The 22337-nt window shown below is 39.9% G+C and overlaps 1 protein-coding gene across 1 annotated transcript in view; it reads right to left on the bottom strand.

Moving 5' to 3' along the window:
* Positions 1 to 651: 651 nt before the first annotated feature.
* LOC123974054 (myosin light chain kinase, smooth muscle-like) overlaps positions 652 to 22337 on the bottom strand; it is a 61849-nt gene continuing 40163 nt past the window's right edge. The window contains exons 8-20 of the mRNA XM_046054473.1: positions 19602 to 19792; positions 19369 to 19477; positions 18704 to 18742; positions 17584 to 17674; positions 17301 to 17504; positions 12767 to 12984; positions 11417 to 11540; positions 9591 to 9743; positions 9249 to 9372; positions 8950 to 9040; positions 7641 to 7769; positions 7141 to 7253; positions 652 to 5473 (exon numbers count right to left, since the gene is read on the bottom strand). Of these exons, the coding sequence (XP_045910429.1) occupies positions 5336 to 5473; positions 7141 to 7253; positions 7641 to 7769; positions 8950 to 9040; positions 9249 to 9372; positions 9591 to 9743; positions 11417 to 11540; positions 12767 to 12984; positions 17301 to 17504; positions 17584 to 17674; positions 18704 to 18742; positions 19369 to 19477; positions 19602 to 19792 (1724 nt within the window). The 3' untranslated portion in view covers positions 652 to 5335. The remainder of the gene's footprint in view (positions 5474 to 7140; positions 7254 to 7640; positions 7770 to 8949; positions 9041 to 9248; positions 9373 to 9590; positions 9744 to 11416; positions 11541 to 12766; positions 12985 to 17300; positions 17505 to 17583; positions 17675 to 18703; positions 18743 to 19368; positions 19478 to 19601; positions 19793 to 22337) is intronic.

Below are 22337 nucleotides of genomic sequence, written 5' to 3'. Positions count from 1 at the left end.
GCTCTTGGTGGGAATTGTTGGGCTTCTGTAAATAACATCATAGAGTATGGTCTAGACCGATTCTCTGGTGAGGACGGGTTGATTCTGCAAGACTGCAGGTCACCATCCCAGAAATTTCAATTTCATTTTAATGTTGGCAGATACAGAGTTCAGTACATGCGTGGTGACCAGAAACAGGAAATACTGGCTGTTTGAGAAGAAACAAGAACATCACAGACCTGGGTCACTATTCTTTCACAATATGGGCTGATCACCTAACCTTCGCAATTTGAGACGGTTTTCTCATACTTTTGAGATACTTTTCTTGTATTTTTTTGATACTTTTCTTGTATTTTTTAGATACTTTTCTTGTATTTTTTAGATACTTTTCTTGTATTTTTTTAGATTCATTTCTTGTACTTTTTAGATACTTTTCTTGTACTTTTGAGATACTTTTCTTTTACTTTTTAGATACTTTTCTTGTATCTTTTAGATACTTTTCTCGTACTTTTTAGATACTTTTCTTGTATTTTTTTGATACTTTTTAGGTTGAAGTTTTCTCTGCACCAGTCAGACTCACAGGTAAACCAGTAATGAACACAGCAGTGTGTATCTTTACTTTCAACACAGTGTGGGCTCCCCGTCTTGGTACATCACACGCCACAGCAGATCTTTGGTTTAGTGAGAAATTTTATTTGGTATCTGTGAGTAAATACACAGTGTTCTCATACATGTCATCTGCAGTTCATCAAACTCTTATAATTATAAAAATTAGAGCAATATAATCAACTTACATCTAATACAAAAACAAATCAGTCTAGGAGTGAGTCACTGCTTGGTTTAGTATTACTGTAACTGTGACAAATTAAGTGCTGGCGAGATTATCTCAGAGAAGACGGATGCTGAAATATTATAATTATGAATCTGTGCATTAAATAAGTCTAAAATTAAAACATTCTTAAAAACAAACAACCACCAAACACACAAACAGGCCCAGGTAACACGGCGTAATGCAGATCACACACAAACACACCTGTGAAGGTTTAAAGAAGGTTCTTTGGTTTTTGGTTGAAAACTGAATCAGCCCTTAAAGCCTTTAAATAATTGTTTCAAAGCACAAACAAACAGCTGGAATGTGGCAAAAAAATAAAAATGAAAATGACTTCGACATCAGTGTGAACACCCGGTTGCACCAACACGTTAACTCACCTTTAAATCACATCCTGTTTCTACCTGACGGGACACAGGTCACATTCTGGCACCTAAAGCTGCTGAGGTTTTAACTTTAAAACAGTTAACTTGTTTTCAGAAAACTGCATTTAAGATGCAAAAACAGTTTTCCTTCTTCACGGCGCCGTTATGTTTCTTATAACTTTAATTTTTTGAATTGTGCACGGCATTCACCAGAGACGAAATATTCGAAATGTTGTCTGACAGCTGCGAGATCCTTATAATGTGAGTTTATTCATGGAAAACCTCTTGTGATGAACCATCTCGTTTTAATCTTGTTATTGTAAAATGAGAAAATCCGTAAGAAAACAAACGGAGAATTGCACATCAAAATGACAAAATCTATATCTCATTTACAAGATACATATTTATTAATTTTGAGGTACAAATTAGAAACTAGAAGGTCTTTTCTTTAAGTTCCTCAAATGTAAGTCGCTTAGGATAAAAGCGTCATAGTTGTCATGTCATAGTTACGAGATAAAGATGTGACGGTGTCTCATCTGGTAATCTTTAGATGTCTTCATCTCGTTTTTAAAAGATACAAATCTTGTTATTTTGAAGATAGTGCTTATCATTGCAAGATTTGTATCATGAAACTATTTGATCTTAAAATTTGGAGATATTTTCTTTTAATTCAGAGATACTTGTAATTTTAGGATTTTTTCACATAATTTTGAGGTTTTCTTGTAATTATAAGATGTTTGAGATATTTTTCTAATAAGTCTGAGATATTTTTCTAGCAATTTGATATACTTTCAACTAATTTTAGGAATTTTTCTTGTAATTTTAAGAAAATTTCTAGAATTTTAAGATACTTTTTCATAATTGTGAGATATTTTTCTTGCAAGTTTGAGATATTTTCTCATAATTTTAAGATATTTTCTTGTAATTTTGATATTTTTATGGGGATTTCTATCATGTAATTATGAGACACGAAGTCATATTTACAAGACACAAATGTCAGAATTATGACAAAATGTCCAACAATGTCTTTAACTGCATTTTTTCATTTCGTACAGACTTTAAGAGACAATCCCTGATTTTTGTAAATTCTCTTCTTTCAACACTGCTAACAAACTTTCTTTAAGGCAGCGAAAAGGAAAAATTACCTATTTTGTCCCACAACGTGACAAATGTCTGGTAGCAAACATTTTAAATCGCCCAGACTGTCATTAAAAGTGTCGCCGCACTGCTTTAAGGCTAACAACGTAAGGCAGAGGTGATGCTAGCTTTCAGATGGTTTTGGGCTAAAACTGCTGTCGAAGTCAAAAAATACAAACAAGACAGAAAGAAAAGTGCTCAAACAGAAGAGAAGAACCAAACTGACCCATTCAACATTTCTCAGCTGAACACGTCAGGTGCAAACGGGGAGCAGCTAGGTTATACACTAACAAATGGGTTATCGTTATATAATTTATCATCATCACATATCGGCATCATCGTGGTTCATACCCTGAGCCTTATATCAACACAGTTGGGTCACATTAAGGCACTTGGTGGCATGGTTTCATGTTTTTTCCTGAATGTTTTTTGTAAACTTTGTCACTGGTGTTCTTGTGCACCGAACTACATCAATCCAACTGCACCAGGCTTCACAATCGCAGAAGAATAAAAACTTGGAGAACGCTGTGAAAATTAAAACATTTCTAACAAATAAAATTCAATCATTTTAGGGAGAATTAAAAGGAAAACATGACTGGCTATCCTGACATCTGTGCTAACATTGCTGAGTGGGGTTGAGCTACCAAGTTTGCTCGCTCATTGTGTAACGTTATTAATATATGATGTTCAAAACTATTTTAATTCCCAAGGGCACATTAGCTAATGTTTGATATAGACACTAGCTGATAAACATAAGCTACTGTCACTCTAGCAGTGTTTTAATTCACTCCTCGCATGCCAAATCTGTGATGCTAATTAGCTATTAATTAGTGTGTAAGTTTTCCTATTAATCACTCCTTCATTTTTCAACTAGTTTGATTTATTTAATCAACACAAACTGTGTTTCGATGGTTCAAAGCTGTTTTAAATCACTCCTCTACAACCTAATCTATGATAATGTAAGCTAATGTGTATTAGCTAGAACGCTAACATTAGTCTAGATAAGTTAGCTTTAGGGCTGCATCCAATTTAAAATGTTGATAACTGATTAATCCACTTTTTTGTGTTACATATTTGTGTAATTTAAGTTGTACAAGTTGATTTTAATGGTTGAAAGTTATTTTATTTGACTCCCAACAGCAAAAATTGTAGTTGCTAGTAAGCTAATGTTGCTAGCAAGCTAACATCAGTTAGGCTGATGTTAGCTAACAAATGTTAATTAGCTCTTTATCTAAATTTAGCTTTGCAAGATGTCTAAATGCAGCAGCTAATAATTATTTTGATGACTATTTTATCAAATTATTAGTTTTACTAATTTGTATTTTTGTTTTTTTCTGTATAAAATATATTTAGATGAATGAAGCACTTAATTCCCTCCCCTCGGATCAGACTGCTGCTAACATGACATGTTAAGAACTTTATTTTGGTTTCTATCTGAAGTTAGCTTTGGGCGAATGATTATTTTCAATAGTAATTAATATCATTATACATTTTTTATTTTTAAACAAGTGATTTGATATTGATTTATTTAATCTGTACCATTTTTATTTTGATAATTTAAAACAGTTTAAATCAATCACCACAGCACCGACACACCTCTGCTGCTAATTAGCAAACAGTTATTAGCTATTGAGCACTTTATAGCTTTTAATATTTTAGTATAATGCTACACAGTATGTGCGTATTACAATTATCCATCACGGTCATATGTGTATAAGTGAAAGTATAATGTGTATATATATATTTTTCTACTTCTGCCTGCTCTGACAAGTGAATTTCTCTGATGTGGGTTCAAAAAAGTTCCTCTTATCCTATTTTAACATTAGTAAGGGTGACGTTTTCTAACAAACGTTAGCTTGCTGTCTATCTGAAACTAGTTCTGGTGAGTTTTAATCAGTTCATCAGTAAAATATGGATCATCTTTAGGTGATCAATGTAATTTTCCTTCCTTTTGTCTGTTAGCTGCAGTGCTAACACGATAAACTGCTAACTCTTCTCACAGTAAGCCACTTTGTTGTTAAGTGGCCCAACTCTGTGAATATAAAGCTCATTCTTCTTCTTCTTCACTGCTTCTATCACACCATCTTCTTCCTCACCTGGACTCGCACAGGGAGCAGGTCGGGTTCACATACTTTACATTTTTCATGGTTTCATCAGACAGAGACCTAAAGTCCCAACAACTACAGCTCCTATGAGTCTGCGGGGCCCTGAGAGCAGTGGCTGAACGTTATTTATTACGATGAAAAAACGTTTTCATATTTCATTAGCATTTGATTGTACTTCATGTGTTCCACCAGCAGCTCTTCATCAGTGTGTCTCCTCATCAAGGCTTTCTGTCACGGTGTTCTGTGCCGAGCTGAAACATCTTAATATTCTCAGATAACATTTTACCACCTCGTCGTTAGCTTGCAATGATTACAGCTCCCACAATTCTCTGACATTGTACTGCTGTCTAAAACATCATGGGAAATGTAGTTGTTAGCATGTTAAAGCTCCTTGTGGAGATTTCTCTGTAAACAAACACACATATTTGTGTTTACGTTCATTGATTGCTTGCTGCTTCTTCTTCACCAAGCAGCTGTTACTCGGGGTTATTTTCACTGATGCTAGATTTTATTTTAAATTAAGAGATATTTAAAAATGATCTAAGAATGGACAGTAAAGTATCCTGTTTCAATCATATGTCTTTAAGAAATATTCAATGAATTAACCTTGAAGAGGAAACCCACTAATGATCAGATGCTCGCCTGAGAGGGGCGGGGCCTCTGCTTGCCTGAGGTGTGAGGTGGGCGGGGCTTAGAACACAGCATGGTGTAGGTAAGGCCATCACTGGGAGGAGGAGATTAAGTATACAGGGAGTGTAGTGATTAAAGAGAATGGGGTTGGACTGGGGAATTTGGAGACGCTGTTGTTTTAAAGCCCCACCCACCTGCCCCTCCAACAACACCATCAGATGTTTGTGGGTAAGTTTGTCCTGCTCAGGTCTGACAGGCTGAAGACTGTGGGAGTCCAGACCAACACTGCTTTACTCCTCCTCCTCCTCCTCCTCCTCCTCCTCCTCCTCTCCAGCCATCACCTCCACCAGCAGCTCTGCGGTGCAGGTCGCCTCCCCCAGACTGTTGACCGCCTTCACCGTGTACTTCGCATCATCATCTCCGGACACCTGCGGGTATCAAGACATCGTTAACTGGTACCAGCTCGCCTCCACTAGTGTTACTTTCGTCAGACGAAACTAAACGAAATATATACGTCAACAAGCTTTTTTTCTCCTGACTAAAACGAGAAGGCGACAATGTCCTTAGATGCTGACTGTGACTATATTAACGTGCTAAATTGTCTGCGAAAAATGACGAAACTAAAATGTAATTCATAAAATAACAATGTTAATAAAATCTCTCTTTCATTTTTTCAGTATAACAAGGAGACAAAATATTACAGGCCATATTTTCTCCCTCTAAATGAACAGTGTTCATTCAGCGGTGTTGTTTTCTTCCTGTGGGCAATGCCTGGTGGGCGAGGGAAACGTTACTGTGGTGATGAACGTAACATGCTCAGGAGAAAGAGGCGCTTAGATATTTGGTCCCATTTCAAACACATTTAGGCGGACAAAAAAACAGAGCGTCAAATTATATCGGAGATTTCTGAAAAAAGATTTCTGAAGAAACACTACAAACTTGAAGCGGCATATTAAGGCTAACCCCCGGGAATGAGGTACGTTAACGTCTCCTTTGCAATAACAATGAGAACAAAGCTAACATTCGAATCACATCTCTATTTTGGTTTGAGCAGATTGACCAAAATGCTGATCAGAATTATACTAATGAGTTAGAAAAGACTAAAATGATGGTTAATGACTAAAACTGATTTAAAATTTTTTATTATTATTATTATTTTTTTTGTTTGTTTGTTTGTTTTGTCTATTAATATACACACACGTTTACGGTTTTATGTATTTATTTTCTTTTAATATATTATTTTAATTCTTTGACACACACACACACACAATACTGTTTCATTTATTGTTTTATTTTTTAATATATTTTTATTTTTTTAACACATACATGTTACTGTTTCATTTATTTTTTTATATATTTTTATTTTTTAACACACACACACACACTTACTGTTTTGTATTTATTTCCTTTTAATATATTATTTTAATTTTTTAACACACACACACACACACACGTTACTGTTTCATTTATTTATTTTATTTTTTAATATATTTTTATTTTTTTTAACACATACGCGTTACTGTTTCATTTGTTTATTTTATTTTTTAAGATTTTTATTTTTTTAACACACACACCTACTGTTTTATTTACTTACTTTTATTATTATTTAAGCATATTACATGATTACATTATTACATTATTACATGAGCACTATTATATGAGCAATTTTTGAATTTTTTATTATTATTATTTTATTTTTTATTAACACACACACACAAACTCAACTTTTACTGTTTTATTTACTTATTTAATGAAATGTATGAAATTAATTATTTATATGCTTATGTAATTTATTTGTAGCTTTGGCAACACTGTTGTTATTATTCATGCCAATAAAGCTGATTTGAATTGAATTTACTAAAACTTGACTAAAATACTTTTGATTTTCTTTTGACTAAAATACCCAGACTTTTAGTCACCTAAAACTTGACTAAAAAAATAGTATATAGTGGACTAAACATGACAAAAACTAACAAGGACATCTGACACAGGACTACATTTTAAAATGGCTGACAAAATGAACCCTAGCCTCCGCTCGCCTGTTCATGACTCGTCACATCTTCACAGACAGAAACAGCGACAGGTGACCTCTGACCTCTGAAATGACTAAGCTGCAGTTCCCGTCTTCGTCGTAGTCGATCTGGAAGTGTCGGGTCTCTTTGATCGGCTGGTCGTCTTTGTACCACACCACCTCTGGGTCCGGGTAACCTGCAGACACAGGCGGGGCTTCATCACCGTCAGAGCTTAAAGTCAATCTCCACTAAAATATTTTTCCCCCAGAGCCTTCAACTACATCCCAACGCAGAACTAAAACTTATGGAAGCGTTTGGCGAGCGTCATCAGCTGTCATCATGTGACTCAAACTCCCATTACTACGCCATCTCCATGGCAACGGAGCAACTCCAGGAGAGGTGGCTGAAAGCTCTGGAAGAACTTTTCTGAGCTTGTAATTTCTGACATTTACAACTCGAGTTAAAATCAAACCGAACCACTTTAAGATGGAAAACAGGCATTTTTCCCTTTTTCCTGATGTTCCTTTGACCGACGGATCGATCGACTTATTGAGTGACCGATCGACAGTCTCAGCTCTCGTACCTTCGATCTTGCAGTCGAAGCGAGCGGCGCTGCCCTCCACCACCTCCACGTCTTTGATGACCGCGCTGAAAGTCGGCTTACACTCCGTCTTCTGCTCGTACTCCAAACACTCGAGGAACTGGTTATCCTCTGAACGCACACACACATAAACACACACACAGTCAGCTGACCCAACTAATCTTTAAATGTAAATTACAGTACAAACAGAACAACATCAGTCAAGTACTTGAGTTATTTTTGAGGTTCATGTATTTTACTTATTTCCATCCTACATCTCAGAGGGAAATCTTGCACTTTCCTGCCCTTCAAACCCGTGACAGCTCCAGACTTTAAGCTACAACACTCATAATTCATCATGCTGATGTTCTTGTATGTGATGCTTGTCTCCCAGAGGGGTCATTTACACCGGGGACGCTGGGGACACGTCCCTACCACTTTTTTAAAGCATAATTTATTAAAATGTTCTGTAATGTAGCTTGCGGTTAAATAACAAATGAAAATGCCCTTTAAAAGTTTATTTGCATTTTAAGAAAACATGCAGTGTAATTAAAATATAGAAGAAGCAAATGTGCGTTAAAAAGCTAAAAAAGAAAACAAGCTGCTGATTATAAAATGACCCACAGTAACTTTAACAACTTCTGGTCAGTTTCTTTTTGGCCAAGTTTTCCGTTCTCTCCCTGTGAACATGACAAAGAGGACGGAAGACTAAATCATGCCTGCATGTGTTGCCTGACTGGAGCTGCACTCACTTAGATTCTGTATTTATACATTTTGAAATGTCACCTGCCTCCTGAATTTTGTTTCCGTTTACGTAAATAAAAACATTTCCACCATAAATTGGTTCAGAAACTTTCACCAGAATGCAGGAAATGAAGTGTTTGATCATCAAAAGTTTCAGCCCCTGTTTAAAGTCGGTATAAAGATGGCAAACTGTCTGAACCAAGCGGGAACCTCCGGGTCTGAAGAGTGAAACCTTAAACCTGCGTCCTCTCTAGCAGCCAGCAGGGTGCGACTCTGCGTACATTTAACCAGCGCTGCTGAAAAAGCTCATCAGCAGTCGGCTGCTCATTTTTCAGTAGCATCCCAGCTAATATCACAGTTAATGTTAATTACAGATGCACCTTGCTAACCAAGCTAGCTAGCTCCACTCTCTCGTCCAAATATGTTCACCTCTGGTTCCAAAAAACCGAGATGGCGACGGCCAAAATGCCAAACTGGAGCAGAGACAGTTGTATTATTTAAAGGGGGGGGTGTCAGTGGGGGACCCGGGCCAGGGCCACCCACCATCACACCCTGACAGCTGCTTTACCTTCGGTGGGCGAGCCCTTCTTGGCGCTGACTCCGGCCATCATGGCCATGGACGACAGTCTGCCGATGGCTCGAACAGCGTGGCCCGTTTTCTGCCACAGAAGAAGAAGAAACAGTCACATGACCACTTCCTGTGCTGTCGGCCACGATGGATGGCGACGTGGTTAACAGTACTGTGTAGCATCAGGCTATGTGGTGTTTTATTATTATTTATTTTGTTCTCCTAGCACGTTTTTGTCGTCTTGTTTTCATCCTGTGACTTTGCTGTGATGCTAACAGGTTGTTGTTGTTGTTGTTTACCTGCCATTTCCTCCTCAGGATGTACTTCTTCATCCTCTCCTTGGAGAGCTTCGTGGCCTTCATGGTGTTGGTGTCCTGCTTCAGCCAGGTGTGTTCAAAACACTGAGCACAGGTGAGCCGGGCCCTGACGCACACACACACAGCAGCATTTTACTGTAACACAGTTCTCCGTCTGAACGGTTTCACCTGGACGACAAAATGTCCAGGACTCTGAGCAGAAAGTGAACGCAGCTCGTTACTGCAGTGACTCCTTGTGGGGCGAGCTGTAGTTTTTACTGCTAACTAGCCCTCTAAGCTAGCTGCCTTGCTAAATGCCGGCATGTTTAAAATGTATTTTCTTACTTCATGTCCTTCTTCAGAAGGTTGGTGATGAAGTCTTTGCCGTTGTCGGAGATTTCGTCGAAGGCCTCGTCCTCGAAGTCCCAGGAGGCCGAGGTGACGTTGGACAGAGTCTCGTTGTCGTTGTCGCCCATGAAGGGAGACAGACCGCTCAGCCTGAGAGGGCGACAGACACAGGCTGAATTTTCACTTTCATTTCCTGTTTATTTGACAGGGACAGTGCACCAGAGTTAGCTAGCAGCTAATTTGCATCTTTTGTCCCTGGGCAGGTAAACAAAACAAAAGAGAAGACACAACACAAGCACTAAACATCAAATAGCTGGCCAGGAAGTAGAAAAACACTGGGAAGAAGACTCAGATTCACTTTTCAAACATTAACACTAGAACCGCCAAATTTAGCTGCGGCTGTTTTTTGATTGTATGTATCTTTGTTTCTATATAATATTCAAGCCCCTCAGTCTCTGACTTTTCCTAAAAGTGTGTTATGTAGCACCCCCTATTGTTAAAAAATGTCAATATAAAGCCAGATTTAAAACATGGGCATTTATATCTATAAGCGCCAGCGGGTAAAATTTACCCCTATAGAGAAGTCATGTTAGCGCTGTTCATGTCACGCGTTTAGATAAACATTCTATGTTGCTATCGGCAACGCCTTTCCCACTACAGGCATTGAAGTGAAGGAGAGTCTGACGGTGGGGGCTGAGCGATGTGTCCTGGGTTGATTCTGCATCTGACGGGTCATTATCTGACAGCGATCCACTTGAATGAAGTAAACATGCATAAAAGCCGCTGCTCATAGCTTTTGTGTTGCTACATGATCATCAAAGCTAATGCTGCAGTAGTGTAGTTTTTTCCTTTGATAGAGGTGTGTTCTGCGGTCCCTTCAAGAGAGCGTGCGGCCGCCGCGAGTGAATGTGCCCTTCACAAAAGCGCAAGCGATCGACCTGCACAGTGAAGACAATGAATAAAATAGAATAAACTTTCTGTAAATGCCTGAAATATGGGGATGGTGTTTATAGGAAATGTACAGCCAATGTGCTAAATGTTTCCCAAAGTGTGTTGGAGCAACATGTAGCAGAAATAATCACAGCATTTTTTTAGAAGGTAAATTTTACCTGCTATGGTGGTTAAAGGTATACAACGAACCCTGGCGGTTCTAGTGTTGTGAAAAATAACATCACTCAGGAAAAATAAATAAAATACTAAATATTATTTTAGATTAAAAGTCCACTAAAAAATTTTCCTCAGAAATATACATACAAAATATACAAAATAAAGCTAAGCTAAGTGAAGCTAAGCTAAGAGAAGCTAAAGTAAAGGGAAGTTAAAACAATAAAAACTTAATGAAGCTAAGCTAAGAGAAGCTAAAGTAAAGGAAATTAAAACAATTAAAACAAAATAAAGCTAAGCTAAGTGAAGCTAAGCTAAGAGAAGCTAAAGTAAAGGGAAGTTAAAACAATATAAACTTAATGAAGCTAAGCTAAGAGAAGCTAAAGTAAAGGGAAGTTAAAACAATACAACAAAATAAAGCTAAGCTAAGAGAAGCTAAAGTAAAGGGAAGTTAAAACAATACAACAAAATAAAGCTAAGCTAAGAGAAGCTAAAGTAAAGGGAAATTAAAACAACACAAAAAAAAGCTAAGCTAAGTGAAGCTAAGCTAAGAGAAGCTAAAGTAAAGGGAAGTTAAAGCAATAAAAAACAAAATGAAGTTAAGCTAAGCTACAAAGAGGTGAACAAAATAAAATATAAAAACTGAAGCTATGCTAAAACAGAGGAAGCTGAACGACATGAAACAACAGGAAGCTGAGTAACAGTCGTGGTAAACTCACAGTATGTAACAGATGACTCCTATACTCCACATGTCGGTGGGATAACTGATCGCTTCGTAATTGATCACCTCTGGAGCCACGAACTCCGGAGTCCCAAACAAAACCTTCAGAGTTCCTGCGTTTTCTGTCGGACGCCACAAAGACAAGAGTCGATTAGACAAACAGCCATTTTCAGGCTCAGCTTTTAGCTAATTGCTAATGTTGTCCCGTCAATAAACTCGTTAGCTTGTTAAAATGCTGACAATCGTTGGGACAGTCACATGGATGCAGTTAGCAAGGTAACCACCCGGCATGTAAGGCTAATGTAAGCATGCTGTTAGCATTAATCACCTTAAAGTATGTACCTTGGCATCAGGACTGGGCAATAAAACAATATTGATCATTATCGCAATTTCATTTTCCTCAATAAAAATTTAATAAATGTTCAATATATCATCAATTAATGTTTGAATTGATTAATTTGAATCACAAACAAATTAGAACTGAATTTTTCTATAAAGATATTAATTCTGTTAAGAAATAAATGACTGAAACTAATCATCAATCAAAATACTAATCATATTTGTCGAAAACAGATTTTATCAGAATAGTTCTGGATGTTCTGCCTCAGATTAATGATCCTCTGTTTGGCATCAAGAGTTTGTTCTGAGCAGAAAGAAAAGTTTAAAACTTTCACTCAGGAGACAAAAATCTTTAAATGTAAAAGAAATAATGATTTGACTTTTATCCTGATAATTACTGATATCTAATGATATGAAATGTTTTATTGTGATAACATTTTTGCTGAATCAAGGCCCCATTGTTTCTTCCTTCATATGTTAATCTCATGTATGCAAAAGACCATCTGGGATTTTTAATGTTTACACCCCAAAAATGTACATAGACCAGCCCACGTTCCAGTGAAGCAGCTAGCTGCTGCTAACAGAGTAGCTGCTGTTATCAGTCCGGGCAGAATCAGCAACAGGACGGCTTAGCTGCACGGCTAACTGAGTAGCTTATAACTCACTTGTTTAAATAAATATTAAGCTTTAAATTTCTGCATTGCTGGGGGCATGGCCACTTTGAGTGACAGGTGGGTAGCCGGCGCTGTCACTGCTAGCGTTTATGCTAGTAGCTGTCTGTCAGAACACAACTGTAAGTTATAATACTGCTGTTCTTGTGTCACGGGATGCAGGTTTTTAGGCGGGAATTTATCCAGATAAAGACAAGTAAAAAATTTGGACACGCGAGACTCCAGGTCCCGCTATCCGATAGCCAGTATAACGTTACCATCCACAAGTCACATAACTACAGTATAATACTGGAAATATAGTATAATATGTCTCCTTTAAGACGTGTTTCTGCGGTCACCTAGTCGCCTGGCGAGGCCGAAGTCGATGAGTTTGATCTTGCTGCCGGTCTTGTTGACACACATGATGTTCTCTGGTTTGAGGTCCAGGTGGACGATGCCCTGTTTGTGGATGAAGCTGACTCCGTCGATGATCTGCAGCATGTATTTTATCACCTCCCGCTCCGTCAGCTCAAAGTCCTCGTCGATGATCCGCTCGAACAGCTCGCCGCCTGAGATCCTGCAGAAGAAGACATCTTGTTGCTACAGCAACACGTATTACATAAAGCTCCAAACACAACTCACGCCAACACTTCTGCGTCCCTCTGAAAGGCTCAGCAAGTCAGCGGTGCTTTGCCACATCACTGGGCCAAAACCGTTTGCAGCTGAATAAAAATAAAAGAGATTATCTTATTCGTGAACACTAGAGAGACTCAGACTGCCTATCTGGATTCAAGAGCTCTGGTATCTAAAGACAGGGTACCCCCAGGATTCTCACAGTTAAGACCTTTTTAATACCACCTAGGATGAAATTTAATACCAACTTCACTGAAAATCTGTATGAATTTTAAGCCCAAGAAAATTATTTAGGAAGTTACATGAATTTAATAAAACATTTTATTATAATACATTCATATTTAACACACTGTAGCTCGGGGTGTGTTTGTACTCTGATGAGATAAAATGAATCAAGGACGTCACTTTGTGTTGAAAAGTTGTGGGACATAAGGGTTCAGATTAGCGCTGTGACGATACACTTAGCTCACATGCACAATTCACAATATTGGGTTCACGAGAACAAGACAAGAAGATATTTTAACACTATTTGATGAAATATTCAATGCTGAAATATATTTAAATGGGGGTCTGGGGGTCCCTAGAAAATGTTGAGCACTGAACACTTAATTTCCTGCATTCTGGAGACATTTTCTGCACCAATTTATGGTAGAATTATCTTTATTTAAATAAAGTCATTCAGATTTTTTTAGCTTAAACTTTTCTGAACAATGCACATTTGTTTCTTTTATCTTTAAATTACATTGCATGTTTTCTTATTGTGCAAATAAACCTTTCTCAAAGTATTTTCATTAGTGTTTTTAACATTTCTTTTTGCAAGCCATTTTTCAGAACATATTTAACAAACACTTTAAAAAAAGTGATGGAGACACGTCTCCAGTGTCCACAGCGTAAATGACACCTATGAAATGAATCCAATATTTGTGCTCTTAAGGGGTGAAATCAAAAATACAAATAGAGACGTTTTCTTTTTTTATTTTCTAACAACTAACTGATTTGCGCAGAGCTGGATGCCAGAGCTCATTATTTTTGGAATATGAAATTTAAGACTTTTTTAATACGTATCCATATTCACCCTGACACGATTTAAGATCCATAAAGTCAACAGGATGGATCTTTTTCACAGCAGATATTTTGGCTCTTCACAGGAACAGAACAGGTGTAACTGATAACGGGGCAGGCGGCTCAGGAGATGGAGCGGGTCGCCTACCGACATCACGCTTGGTAGCTCGCTGCTATCGGTGCGAATGTGTGGTTCCATTTTGGTGAGCTGTAAAAAAGGTCTGTTGTGACTTCAGAACTGATTAAATAAACTATAAAATCTCCAGAGTTTCCTTGGTATCTAAAAACAAACACACAGCTCCTGGGTCACTGGGTCTTCTTGTTGTCCACGTATTGTGATGTCTGATGTTGTCTCAGTAATGACGGTGGTGAAAGTGTTATCAGAGAGGAATAATGAGAAACCCAACCACAATAAGAGCCTGAATGTAAACAACTTCCTTTCTGTTCTCTGTCCGTGCGGCTGGTTTTCCAGTTTTTATCACGGTAGCAGATATTTACTGTTTCCCCTTCGTCTCTGTTGTTTATCAGAGTGAGTTCTCTGAAACAAACACTTTCCATCTGAGCAGGTTCTCCCTGTTTATCTCAGGACGTAATGAGATGATCACACATCAATCTGGTAAAAGACGCTAAAAATATCATATTATCACAGGACACACTACCGGTCAGAAGTTTAAGATCAGCCCCATGTTTGCAGTGTGAATGTAAATATAAGAATAACTTGACCTGACCCCTGAAAATTATAAATCCCTGAAAATCTCAGTTTTGCTGACCTAAACTTTGTCTTCTTTGGTTATTCTGCAGCAGAGGAAGGAAAGTAAACACATTTCTACAGTAAATACTTTGGAACAGCCTGTTAATTCACCCTGAGAAGCTTCATTTGGACTATTTTATATATTATATATAATATTAATGAAGGAAGACAGAGCCACAGTGAAATAATGAACAAAACTCCTTCATTTATTAATTGTTAAGATCTGAAAATCTTTGGCTTACTTTGGCTGCTGACTTTGGGTCCATTAACCTCTTACCATTCCTGTAAAATTCGTTTTAAATCCAAAGTAAATTGAATGCAGTTCTTGAACCGTTTGGAGTATCTGCCTGGTTTTGGGCTTCTCTGAAAGAGACGCTCTGCAGTGTCTAACCCAAAAGAATCACTGTAAGTGCTACTGGAATTGATTAATATCAGTTTAAACAAACTAAAACTAATTTATTTTTGGTTTCCGCTTGAAAATGTTTGCTAACAAATGCCTGCAGACTACTACAGCTGGGACTTATTAGCTGTGGTGCCGCAGCATAAAGCCTTACCTGGACCAAGTTTACATTTTATACCAATACCATGAAAAATGAGTATTTTCCACAGGTTTTTCTGAGTGTCTGTCTCAGTGTAATTTTTCTAAAACAGCGCCGCCCCTTGGCGGCAGGCGGCTGCTCGACACAGACGTGTTTTTTACTGGTAGATCATGAACTTCCTACTTAAAGCTGGATATCGTTATTTTCAGATTTTTATTGGCTACAGGAAGTGCCAGTCATCACAACAGTTCATTGCAATTGGCTCGGCCTACCCAGAAAATAACAGGGGGCGGCCCTTCCTTACAGTGCGGGCTCTCATTGGCTGTTGTAGGCTATGAAAGGGACACGTGAGCTCCTATTGGGTCGGATTAGTTGTCAATCGAAAGGTCAGAGTTCAGCGGCTAATTTGAATACAAGCTATCGTAGTTCTCCAAACCGGAGTTATTACGGTTATAATGACACACGAGCCACGTCTGCCTGCAAATCTGAGACGATGCGGCAGCCGTCCCTGAGGATTTACTGATGGAATAATGTGTTTTGGACTAAATGTTTTTATTGGATTGGATCGTCTGACAACAAGACTATTTTTGCACTATTGTTGGAATATAATCTATCGGTGGATTCCTCTGAGGCTTCATAGGTAAGTACCGTCAGTTTTGATTGTACTGGCTGGTCTGACAGAGGCGCTGATTGTACCCGCTGTGGTGACTGTATTTTGAAATGGTTTGCACTGGTCGGATCACGAGGATTTTAGCTTTTAAGCGGTGGATCATATGAGTATGAAGCTAACATGGCAGCTGTGTGCGCATAGCGAGAGCTGCCGCCAGGACCTGACGGCCTGCAGGCGGCGCTGGGATGTTAGGAGGTTAAAGGTTTTTCCTGGACTTGAACTACTTTACTTTATTTACAGAAGAATTACAAACACGGGGCTGATCTTAAACTTGTGACTGTAGTTTAAGAGGATAAAAATGACTGTCTTGTTGTGTTTGTGTTTGCTGCCGTCCGTCCATCACTGCCTTCAGCTCTGAAATTAGCAGGCAGGAAATAGCTGATCTCAAATTCCCAACATAGTTGGCCAGAAAATGAATTTCCAACTTTCTTCGAAAACAAACGTCTCTGATTGCAGATCCAATTAAGAGATAACCAGCAGGTTTTTATCTCTACGATAAGAAACACGAATATAGTGAATCAAAAGTTATGGATGATAATGGCTTTTTATAGACTTTCATCCAATCAGGGTTTAGATTGATTCCCTCCGTTCCAGGCTTCTACTGGCTGATCAGTTATCATCCACAGCTAGCCCGGCTCCGTCAGAACAAACCAAATCTCCGTTTCCTGTCTTTATGCTAAGCTAAGCAGCTGCTACTACTCAGAGAGGAAGAAGATGACTTCACCACACTGAACTGTGTTAACTGCCAGTTACAGCAGAGACTGTAGAGCCAAAGATTTCATGGCTGTGATGCATTCTGTTGTGTTTGTTGGAAATTTTAAACCTTTATTATCGAGCATCATGATCATTATTGGAATTTTTAGAATGCAAATCGACCGTTATTTACTGGTGAGATGAGATCTCGATAAATAAATATATGACGTAAAACTTCTATTAGACGCCTGTCCCTTTACTGGCCTGGTGTGGCTAAACACTAAAAAATGTTGAAACTTTTGTCAGATTTCACACATCGTTAGATTCTTCACAATCCAATCGTTTAGTTCATTTTATGTAAACAACAATCACCAAAATAGAATTCATTTAGATTTAAGGCCGGGTGAGTTCAGTGATTTAAGCAAATTAAAGGCCGGGCTGTTTAACCTATTAGAGAAAGTGGAAGGATGTAAAATGAAAGCAGCTTTTAGCCTTGATGAGAAAATGAACACAGCATTAGAGAAGTTGTCGTTCACATTACGCACATCTCGAGGACCATGACGATGTCAGACTTGCCCTCGAAGGCGTCGATGCACTGGACCAGTTTGGGGTGATGGAGGCTGTTCATGATGCTGATCTCCTGCCGAACGTTCTCCTTCTCCTTTGCAGAGTACGCCTTGATGAACTTCCCCGCCCAGACCTTCTTCGTCGCCTTCTCCACCAGTTTAAAGACCTGGCCGAACTTTCCCCTGTCACACGGACGCAGTTTTAGTTTCAGACAAAATCAGAGGTGCATTGTGGGTGAGGTGTGAGTGGGCGGAGCCTTACGTTCCCAGCCTCTCCTCCACGTCGTAGAGGTCCTTCACCTTCGTGTCTGTTCTGATGGTCACGTCTCTGTAGTCGGGCTCCTTCTCCGAGTCTGAGGCAGAACAACACAGAGGTCAGTGGTCACAGGTGTGGCAGGAGGGTTACCACGTCATGATTTCTTATATAATGAACGTTAAGTGATATGTCATGTCCTTTGGTATTTTATATATGTCATGTCATATGTCATGTCGTGTTGTATGTCAAGTCATGTCATGTCGTATGTCGTGTTGTATGTCATGTCGTGTTGTACTGTATGTCGAGTCATATGTCGTGTCGTATGTCATGTTGTATCGTATGTCGTGTTGTATGTCCTTTGGTATTTTGCGTCATATGTCATGTTGTATGTCATGTCGGATGTCGTGTCATATGTCATGTTGTGTTGTATGTCGAGTCATATGTCGTGTTGTATGTCCTTTGGTATTTTGCGTTGGATATCATGTATGTCGTGTCATATGTCGTGTCATATGTCATGTTGTATGTCATGTCGGATGTCGTGTCATATGTTGTGTTGTATGTCGAGTCATATGTCGTGTTGTATGTCCTTTGGTATTTTGCGTTGGATGTCATGTTGTATGTCATGTCATATGTCATGTTGTATATCGTGTTGTATGTTGTGTCGTATATCGTGTTGTATGTCGAGTCATGTCGTGTTGTATGTCCTTTGGTATTTTGCGTTGGATGTCATGTATGTCGTGTCATATGTCGTGTCATGTCGTATGTCGTGTCGTATGATGTGTTGTATGTCCTGTTATATGTCGAGTAATATGTTGTGTCGTATGTCCTTTGGTCATATGTCGTGTTGTATGTCGTGTCATATGTTGACTCGTATTTTGCATCGTATGTCGTGTCGTATGTCCTTTGGTATTTTGCGTCATGTGTCGTATGTCATGTTATATTTCCTTTGGTATTTTGCGTCATATGTCGTGTTGTATGTCAAGTCATATGTCGTGTTGTATGTCAAGTCATATGTCGTGTCATATGTCGTGTTGTATGTCCTTTGGTATTTTTGCGTCATATGTCATATTGAATGTCGTGTCGTATTTTGCGTCATTGTGCAGCTCTCAGATGTGTTGTGTCGTACCTTCATCCTCCTCCTCTGCCTCGACCTCGTCTTGGTTGTCTGTCAGATGAACCAAACAGTTAGTACAGTTAGTCAGTTTAGTTCAGTCACATTACTTCAGCTCTGCTGTTATTTGGTTTCAGTTAATGCAGTTTAGTTAAGTTTAGTTGACTCAGTACTGGTTTAGGAGGGATGTATGAGTGCACATGAGCGTGTTCTGGAAGTTACTAAGCACCAAACCTCATTCTATTACAAGACAATTCTACAAACACTTTAGCACAGCATCATTGTGGGTTAAACCCTCTCTGAGTGCTTCCCCGGTCAGTCCATGGGTGTTTTCATTGATGTGATGTGGTGCCACCCAGTGGTCAAACAATTCCACTGGACCTCCATTATAAAAGTCTGTAAAACAGTTGACACCTCCAGCAGCAAACAAGTGCAGCTATTACTCTTCCTATTATGAATTTGATTGCATGACGGCTTCGTATCTGTAAAATTAAAGAGACTGGGCGCCATCTTTTAGTCCAGTATCCAGTCCATGGGTCAGCGACACAAGAATGCTTCACATGGAGGCCGTGATTGACTCATCCAGGCAAACAAAAACCTAGCAAACCAAAACTGACCTGGAACAGAACCGTGGACAAGGATCAGGACCGATAGAGGGAGATGATTGTGGCTTTACTCACCGTCCACCAGTCCTACAGTAACAGGTTCAGATTCTGCACTCGGCTCTCCGACCCCGTAGATGTTCTCCGCCCGGACACGAAACTTATACTGACGCTCTGGAAGAAGGTTCTACAAACAGACAGAAACTTTATTTAACCCTTAAACTGGAGATACTCTGAAGACATTTCCTTTCCGTTAAGGTGCATCCATCTGTGGTTTCAGAGAGCTGCTGGTTAATAACAGCTGAACTCACCTGTACGTTGTAGGAGGTGCTGTTGCAGGACACCAGGTGTTTCCACTGCTGCTCCATAGAGTCCCAGATCTCCAGGTTGTAGGACTGCACGGCACTGCCTCCGTCATAGGTCGGCCCGTACCAGGACAGAGTCAGACTGGCTCGCCGGATATCTGAGGCTGCAGGGACCCTCGCTGGGGGGTCGGGTTTATCTGAGGAGGACGGAGGGTCATTCAGGTAAACAAAAGGACATTACTGACCCCTACAGGCTGCAGTGGTCATTACAGCCACTGAGCAGAGAGTCCTGGAGAGGAAAGAGCCTGACATCATGGCTGCTGAAGTAAGAGGCGACAGAGGGGTGCTGACAGTAGAACATAAACCACGTTTCACCACTCAGACGGAGACATAAACCACATATTTACTTTGTGTTTAGAGACCTGACACCTAATTACAGCATGTGCCTATTTAGTTAAACCCTGAGGGGAACATGACGGTCTGTACCACGTTTCATCACCATCCATCCAACAGCTGCTGATGTTTGTAGGTATGAACCAAGCTTTCCTACTAACATGGCTAAAATCAGGCGTTTCTACAACGAAGTCTGGTGCGACGGCAGCACCGAATGTCCTGAGACGAGAACAAATGCACGAGCTCGTCTCAGCTGACTGGATGAAGCTGGACCTGATTTACGTCGGAAGAAGAACACGAGACGGACGGATCTGATCAGCTGGATGTGATGATGACGTCACCTGAGGTCACATTGACATGTCATGAACGCCGAGGAGACAAACAACGTGTGTGTGTGTGTGTGTGTGTTTATACAGTTCATAGCTTCACACACACTCAAACAGACAGCATTGCCATAAAAGGCTTCAAACTGCAGCTGTGAGTCTGAACTCGGTCGTCTGACACATCGTCGCTGTCAGAGTGTTATAATCCTGTTTCACCTGATGTACTCCACCGGTCAGGAGCTTTAGAACTCCTACATGTTTGTAGTTCTTCTGTAAATCTAAGCAGTTCAAGTCACAAATCTTAAATGGTACCAAAGTAAGCAGCAAACTGCCAAAGTTAAATATGTTTACGTCACCAAAACAGACATTTTCAGATCTAAAATTAGTTTTTTTTGTTCATTATTTCGCTGTAGGAGCAACTGATGACCAGCTGCTCTGTCTTCATTAATATTACATCCAGTATCTCACAGAAGTGAGTCCACCCCTCACATCGTTGTAAATATTTGATTATATCTTTTCATGTGACAACGCTGAAGAAATGACCCTTTGCTACAGTGTAAAGTAGTGAGTGTGCAGCTTGTATAACAGTGTAAATCTGCTGTCCCCTCAAAATAACACACAGCCGTTAATGTCTAAACCGCTGGCAACAAAAGTGAAAATGTCCAATTTGGGCCCAATTAGCCATTTTCCCTCCCCGGTGTCATGTGACTCGTTGGTATTACAAGGTCTCAGGTCTGAATGGGGAGCAGGTGTGTTAAATTTGGTGTTATCGCTCTCACACTCGCTCATGCTGGTCACTGGAAGTTCAACGTGGCACCTCATGGCAAAGAACTCTCTGAGTAGAAAAAAAAGAATGGCTGCTCTACATAAAGATGGCCGAGGCTGTGAGAAGACTGCCAAGACCCTGAAACTGAGCTGCAGCACGGTGGCCAAGACCATACAGCGGTTCAACAGGACAGGTTCCACTCAGAACAGGCCTCGCCATGGTCAAACAAAGAAGTTGAGTGCACGTGCTCAGCGTCATATCCAGAGGTTGTCTTTGGGAAATAGACGTATGAGTGCTGCCGGCACTGGGGAGCTACAGTTCATTGAGGGAACTATGAATGCAAACATGTACTGTGACATACTGAAGCAGAGCCCCTCCCTTCAGAGACCGAGCTGCAGGGCAGTATTCCAACATGATAACGACCCCAAACACACCTCCAAGACGACCGCTGCCTCGCTAAAGAAGCTGAGGGTAAAGGTGACGGACTGGCCGAGCACGACTCCAGACCTGAACCCTGCTGAGCATCTGTGGGGCTCCTCAAACGGTAGGTGGAGGAGCCCAAGGTTTCTAACATCCACCAGCTCCGTGATGTCGTCATGGAGGAGAGGAAGAGGACTCCAGTGGCAACCTGTGAAGCTCTGCTGAACTCTAGGCCAAGAGGCCACAAAATATATTGACACTTTGGGCCCAATTAGGACATTTTCACTTGGGGGTGTCCTCACTTTTGTTGCCAGCGGTTTAGACATTAACGGCTGTGTGATGTGTTATTTTGAGGGGACAGCAGATTTACACTTGCACAAGCTGCACACTCACTACTTTACACTGTTATACAAGCTGCACGCTCGCTACTTTACACTGTTATACAAGCTGCACGCTCACTACTTTACACTGTTATACAAGCTGCACGCTCACTACTTTACACTGTTATACAAGCTGCACGCTCACTACTTTACACTGTTATACAAGCTGCACGCTCGCTGCTTTACACTGTTATACAAGCTGCACGCTCGCTACTTTACACTGTTATACCAGCTGTACGCTCGCTACTTTACACTGTTATACAAGCTGCACGCTCACTACTTTACACTGTTATACCAGCTGTACGCTCACTACTTTACACTGTTCTACAAGCTGTACGCTCACTACTTTACACTGTTATACAAGCTGCACGCTCGCTACTTTACACTGTTATACCAGCTGTACGCTCGCTACTTTACACTGTTATACAAGCTGCACGCTCACTACTTTACACTGTTATAC

This window comes from Micropterus dolomieu, linkage group LG07 (genome assembly GCF_021292245.1).
Source record: "Micropterus dolomieu isolate WLL.071019.BEF.003 ecotype Adirondacks linkage group LG07, ASM2129224v1, whole genome shotgun sequence".
Lineage (NCBI taxonomy): Eukaryota > Metazoa > Chordata > Actinopteri > Centrarchiformes > Centrarchidae > Micropterus > Micropterus dolomieu.
Note: the sequence above shows the minus strand (reverse complement) of the source record. Positions and strands in the feature narration are given on the sequence as shown.